The 6946-nt window shown below is 56.4% G+C and overlaps 1 protein-coding gene across 1 annotated transcript; it reads left to right on the forward strand.

The window, feature by feature from the left end:
• The first annotated feature begins 3121 nt into the window (after positions 1-3121).
• KBTBD13 (kelch repeat and BTB domain containing 13) lies at positions 3122-6270 on the forward strand. Its single transcript, XM_032250974.1, has one exon. The coding sequence runs from the start codon at positions 3191-3193 to the stop codon at positions 4565-4567; it is 1377 nt and encodes a 458-aa protein (XP_032106865.1). The 5' UTR covers positions 3122-3190; the 3' UTR covers positions 4568-6270.
• Positions 6271-6946: the final 676 nt, after the last annotated feature.

Here is a 6946-nt window from a genome sequence, read left to right on the forward strand (position 1 = left end):
TGCAGATTCATACGTGATGATCTATGCGTCTTCTAAGGGGGAGAAACGTTGCCCTGCCCTTCTTCCCACCTTCTACTTGGTCATTGTGAGCCACTGATCCTCCTTAAGAAGGCCTGCAGGTAAGGATGGGGCAGCTGAACATCTGAATGGCAGATACCATTTTACACATGTCTGGGCCTCAGTTTCCTCACCTTAGAATAAGGTGGCAGGTAGAGATAATCATTAAGCTCCATTCCATCTCCAGCTCCATTTTGGGACCCATAGTTTTAGCTGGTCACCCAGAAAAGTGCTCAGCAGTGGGAAAAGTGCCAGAGTGGGCAGCAGGAGGCCTGGGGCTGTCTGCCTCAAGCTACAAGACCCTGAGCACTTCCCTTTTCCCTCTGCCCCAGGTCCTCCACTGTAAGTGAGAGGATTGAACCATTACGAGCCTGCAGTGCCTTCCAAATATGCCCTCCTGACACAAGGTGACTGCCCAGCATTCATAGCACAGAGAGGCATCGGAGCACTGCGGTATGGCCCAGCACTTTGGGAGGCCAAAGAGAGTGGATCACTTGAGGTCAAGAGTTCAAGACCAGCCTGGCCAACAAGGTGAAACCTTGTCTCTACTAAAAATACAAAAATTAGCCAGGCGTCGTAGTGCATGCCTGTAGTCTTATCTACTATGGAGGCTGAGGCAAAAGAATCACTTGAACCCAATAGGCAAAGGTTGCAGTGAGCTGAGATCATGCCACTGCACTCCAGCCTGGGCAACAGAGTGAGACTCTTGTCTCAAAACAAACAAACAAACAAACAAACCCAACCAAACAAAAAACCCAACAACAACAAAAAACACAATGGTATGGGCAGACCCTCTATCGGTCCCCAGCCTTTCTGGCAGCAGGGACTGGTTTTGTGAAAGACAGTTTTCCCATGGACGGCAGAGGGGAGATGGTTTTGGGGATGATTCAAGCATATTACATTTATTGTGCACTTTATTTCTATTATTATTATAACATATAATGAAATACTTATACAACTCACCATAATGTAGAATCAATGGGAGCCCTGAGCTGCTTCTCCTGCAACTAGACAGTCCGATCTGGAGGTGATGGAAGACAGTAACAGATCATCAGGCATTAGTTAGGCTCTCATAAGGCCCAGTCAACCTAGATCCCTCCCATGCACAGTTCACAATAGGATTCACCCTCCAATGAGACTCTAATCCTGCTGTCACTGATCTGATAGGAGGCAGCGATTAGGCAGTAATGAGGATGGGGAGTGGCTGTAAACACACACGAAGCTTCACTTGCTCACTGCTCGCCTCCTGCTGCGTGGCCTGGTTCCTAAGGTCCGTGGCCCTGGGGTTGGGGACCCCTGCTCTAGAATCAGCCTGGCTGCGTTCCAGGCCTAGTCCTGCCACTCTCTGGCTATGTGACTAAACCTCTCAGCAATTCAGTCTCTTCATATATATTAAATAAGGCCATTAATAATTTCTAATTCAAAAGAGTTAATATAAAGTGCTTATAACAGTGCCTGACACACCATGCAATTTAAGTGTTAGCTATCATTTCAGGAAGCCCTTTTTCCCATCCACAGGCATATGATCCCCTAGGCAGCCCCACTTCCTTTTCCCAAGGCCTGGAGCCACGCAGCAAGTGTGGAATTCCCATTCCCATCCCAAGTCAGAGGCTTTATGGGATGCTCATCTGCAAAACAGGGTTGCCATCCTTCCCATTTTTCAGAGAAGAAAACCAAGACTCAAAAAGAGATTGGACTGGCTCAGAGTCAGGGCCAGACGCCCAGGACAAATTAAAACCCTGGTCCTGGGCCCCAGTCTGGCCCAATGTATTTGCTCCATCTCTGCCTCATTCTCCAATTTGCCTGTCCCACTCCTCTCAGCTGAAGAGGTGGGCTGGGTATTCATTTTGCCTCAGTTTCTCCCTAGCAGAATGGCCCTGGACAAGTTACCTAAACTCTCAGCCTCATCCAGAATATTCCAGATGTTGTCCCAAGACTGTGAAATAGGTGTTATTATTGGCCCCATTTTAGTTTTTTACTTTTTTTTTTTGAGACAGAGCCTCACTCCTTTGCCTAGGCTGGAGTGCAATGGCGCTAGCTTGGCTCACTGCCACCTCAGCCTCCTGAGTTCACGCTACTGTCATGCCTCAGTCTCCCAAGCAGCTGGTATTACAGGCTAGCGCCACCATGCCTGGCTTTTTTTTTTTTTTTTTTTTTTGAGACAGAGTCTCCTTTGTCGCCAGGCTGGAGTACAGTGGCGCAATCTCGGCTCACTGCAACCTCTGACTCCTGGATTAAAGTGATTCTCCTGCCTCAGCCTCCCGAGTAGCTGGGATTATAGGCACGCGCCACCATGCCCAGCTAATTTTTGTATTTTTGGTAGAGATGGGGTTTCACCATGTTGGCCAGGATGGTCTCGGTCTCCTAACACCGTGATCCGCCTGCCTTGGCCTCCCAAAGTGCTGGGATTACAGACGTGAGCCACGGCGTCCGGCCATACATATATGTATATTTTGTATTTTTCATATAGACAGGAGTTCCCCATGTTGGCCAGGCTGGTCTCGAACTCCTTACCTCAACTCCTGGACAGCTCTTCCAGGCAGACCCCGCCCTGCTGGTGGAGCACCGCGGCTTCTTGGCTCTGGAATGCGGAAGGCGCACGCCGCCGAGGTGGCCTGGGCGTTCTGAGCGAGGGCAGCTTCCGTGCCCGCTACACGCGTTCCCCGCCATCGGCCGAGCGACGGCGGAGGAGGACGAACTGCTCAGGGGACCCACCCGCCTCAGCCTCCCGAAGTCCTGAGATTACCGACGTGGGCCACCGTGCCTGGCCTGCCGGCCCCATCTGGAACAGGAGGAACGGAGTGCGGACACGCGCACGAGGCCACACAGCTGGGAAGACGCAGGTGAAATGGGCATCTCCGCCGCGGCCCTCAGTGCGCCGCCACGCTGCAGGTCACGGTACAGGGCCATTGCTACCGTCTCTTCTAAGCAAACCAGTGACCACGCCGGCCTCCGGATGCCCTCCGGGCCCGCAGCCACGCGGCCTGCGGGCCACCACATCACGTGGGCCGTACTATCTTTAGCCAGGGAGGGATATTTATAGCCCCCCGGGAAGTTCTTCGCTGGGGGAGCCCCAGCGTCGGTGGCCGGTGAACCCAAGGCCCCCCGGCGGCCTGCGCCCCTCCTGCTAGCCATGCCGCGGGGCCCGGAGACCCCGGTGCAGGTGTGGGTGGGCGGCCAGCTGTTCCAGGCCGACCGCGCCCTGCTGGTGGAGCACTGCGGCTTCTTCCGCGGCCTCTTCCGCTCCGGCATGCGGGAGGCACGCGCGGCCGAGGTGCGCCTGGGCGCCCTGAGCGCGGGCGGCTTCCGTGCCACGCTGCAGGTGCTGCGCGGCGAGCGGCCGGCGCTGGCGGCGGAGGACGAGCTGCTGCAGGCCGTGGAGTGCGCCGCCTTCCTGCAGGCGCCCGCGCTGGCGCGCTTCCTGGAGCACAGCCTCACGTCGGACAACTGCGCGCTGCTGTGCGACGCGGCCGCCGCCTTCGGCCTGCGCGAGCTGTTCCACGGCGCCGCGCTCTTCATCCGAGACGGCGGGCGGGGGCTGGCCGCCGGGCTGGCGCTGCCCGAGGCCCGCGCCTACGTGGCGGGGCTGCGGCCCAGCAGCTACGTGGCGGTGAGCACGCACACGCCCGCGCCCGGCTTCCTGGAGGACGCGTCGCGCACCATGTGCTACCTGGACGAGGACGCGAACGCGTGGCGCACGCTGGCCGCGCTGCCGCTGGAGGCCAGCACGCTGCTGGCCGGGGTGGCCACGCTGGGCAACAAGCTCTACATCGTGGGCGGCGTGCGCGGCGCCAGCAAGGAGGTGGTGGAGCTGGGCTTCTGCTACGACGCGGAGGGCGGCACGTGGCGCCGGTTCCCCAGCACGCACCAGCCGCGCTACGACGTGGCGCTGGCCGGCTTCGACGGCTGCCTCTACGCCATCGGCGGCGAGTTCCAGAGGACCCCCGTCAGCTCCGTGGAGCGCTACGACCCGGCCGCCGGCTGCTGGAGCTTCGCGGCCGACCTGCCGCAGCCGGCCGCCAGCGTGCCGTGCGCCCAGGCGCGTGGCCGCCTCTTCGTGTGCCTGTGGCGGCCGGCCGACACCACCGCCGTGGTGGAGTACGCGGCGCGGGCTGACGCGTGGCGGCCGGTGGCCGAGCTGCGGCACCCGCAGAGCTACGGCCACTGCATGGTGGCACACCGCGACAGCCTCTACGTGGTGCGCAACGGGCCTTCGGACGACTTCCTGCACTGCGTCATCGACTGCCTCAGCCTGGCCACGGGCCAGTGGACGTCGCTGCCCGGCCAGTTCGTCAACAGCAAGGGAGCGCTCTTCACGGCCGTGGTGCGCGGCGACACCGTCTACACGGTCAACCGCGTGTCCACGCTGCTCTACGCCATCGAGGACGGCGCGTGGCGGCTGCTCAGGGAGAGGGCCGGCTTCCCACGGCCGGGCTCCTTGCAGACCTTTCTCCTGAGGCTGCCTCCTGGCGCTCCTGGGCCTGGGGCTTCAACAACGCCGGAGCTGTGAGCTCGGGGCCGGCTTGGGGAGGGAGAAGACGCCCAGCTCGTCCCTAAGCTGTGGCTGAGCGTGCGAGGCCGGCCTCAGGACTAGCTGGCCACTTCCCTCTCTCCACTGAGACACCCAGGTCTGGTGCCTTTGATGGTGTGGACGTGTTTAAGAAGCTCAGGGAGCAGCGACGATGCCCTCAAATTACTTGTGCTCTGCTGAGAGCGGGTGGGTCACAGTGTCACCGAAAAGGGTCCGGGGAGTTGGGATTCGAATAACCCAGGCTTGTATAAAATGGACTATGACTGAGCATGGCTGGGAGTGACTTCAGTGATGCTAAGCAAACTGCCAGTAGCAGGCAAGAATTAGGCGCCTAGTGTATGCGCAGTGCAGTGTTATGCCTAATGAGAGCTGTACTTGCCACACAGGGATCCAGGAAGCTTAGACGGTAGCCCAGAAAAAGGTCTTAACGGTTACAGAACAAAAAGGTTTACACACACTTGTCTTGATTCACAGAAGTGAAAGCAACATGCAAAAAGTTTTAAAACCACCTACAATATAAGAAAGTGCTGAAGAAATCAGGGCTAAGGGAAAATAGGAAGAGGAAAAGTAACTCCAGAAAGGAGGAGAGTGTGCACACTCCATGGAGGAGATGCACAGGATACCATTAGCTGCTGAAAGGGGAGGCTCAGACCATAGAGGCTGAGAGCTCAGAAGAGAAGCAGGGTCGGAGCAGGCTGGAGCAGATGGGGAGGGGCTCTGCAAATCCACCCACACTGGCAGAGCGGCAGTAGGTGGGGCATCTGGAGAGGGGTGAGGCCGGGCCAACTTGTAGCAGATAGTGACTGAACTGAGCTCGGAGTGAGACCCGTAGGGTGAGAGAGGGTTCTCCACGGTCCCTTTTGGGACCCTTAGTATAAGTCCTTGCCCACCCCCTTCCGGCCATCACCATGGGGGCAGTGGACTGTTAGCCCGCATGACTTCAGGTCTCTCAAGGTATGAGCCAAATCCTGCCTCATCCTCCTCAGTTGTAGCCCTTCCTTCACATTCTACAGGTTTGTTCACTTCCTGTCATATTCTGCCCTTCCCCTGGCAAGGATGCCTTGTCTCTTTCCCTGTCAGCGCTGTACCATCCTCCTCTGTGCAGCATTGGCTGACCTGGGCTGCCTGCATTGTTCATTGGACCCCCGGCTGTAACATCATTGTGTGTGCACAACCGCGTTTGCAGATTGTAAGGACGGAGATCCTGTTAACTAAGCTGGGGTACTTCCCTGCCCCTGATTAAAATGATGATGTCTTGAAAGAGCCCAGGCTACAGAGGCCACTGGTTAGGAACCTATTGCTGACCTCTGTTGTTGGTTGGGGACTTTCATTCCTTCATCAAAATCCTCAGCTCTGGCTTCTGGGCAGCTGCCTGTCCCGGCCCTCTCCAGCGTCTCTGTGGCCTTGGGAAAACTTCTCTGGGTGGTCCTGATTGGTCTCCATCCCCCAGGACCTGAGGCCCATAGGGAGTCTTGGCCTCATCAGAAGTGGAGAATGCAGTGTCGGCATGGCACCTCCCGGGGCAAGGAGGTTCATGTCAGGGCTGCCCCTAGCAGCCTCTTCTCTTGGCCTGTGTCCCAAGCCTGGAGAATGCTGTCCTCAGAAGCCTGGAACCTTCCAGCCCTGGAGTAGCCTAGTCTGATTAGTCTCAACAATAAACCCTGACTTTTGCAACTTGTGAATGATGTGCAAGGTACTTTCACATCCGTCTTTCCCCTCCAGATCTACCTTGAGCCTTGAACTTGGGTACCCTCTTGTGGCAGAAGCTGACCCCCTAGCCCAAAGCCAGACAGCATAGCTGCAGAGCTCCTCACCTGTGGCTCTATCAACGAGACTGGGTCTCGTTCTGTCACTCGGGCTGGAGTGTAGTGGTACAGTAACAACTTACTGCAGCCTTGACCTGCAGCCTTGACCTCCCCACCTTAGCCTCCTGAATAGCTGGGACTACAGGTGCACACCACCACAGCTAGCTAATTTTTATAAAATTTTTTGTAGAGGTAGGGTCTCACTGTGTTGCCCAGGCTGGTCTTGAACTCTGGGCTCAAGCAATCCTGCTGCTTGGCCTCCAAAAGTGCTGGGATTACAGGCATGAGCCGCTGTATCTGGCCTCAAAGTGAAATTTTTATCACAGGTTAAAGATTTATTTAATTCACATAGAACCAAAAAGAATGGCAAAGCTGATTGTAAAGAGCATTTGAGAGACAGATTTGTATATTTAGTTGGAAGAGACATACTGAAATACGTTTGCTAAGTTAGAAAGCTGGTGCATGCCTTACAGAACAAAAGCATAATTGTTTTCGTTCTCTGCTGAACAAAAATCCTTTGCATCTTCACATACATGCACATACGTATTTGTGC

Source organism: Sapajus apella, unplaced genomic scaffold (genome assembly GCF_009761245.1).
Source record: "Sapajus apella isolate SASKATOON/1434 unplaced genomic scaffold, GSC_monkey_1.0 scaffold74, whole genome shotgun sequence".
NCBI classification, from domain to species: domain Eukaryota; kingdom Metazoa; phylum Chordata; class Mammalia; order Primates; family Cebidae; genus Sapajus; species Sapajus apella.

Coding starts and splice junctions, on each gene's coding strand:
- KBTBD13 (XM_032250974.1), top strand. CDS start 3,191: ATGCCGCGGGGCCCGGAGACCCCGGTGCAGGTGTGGGTGGGCGGCCAG.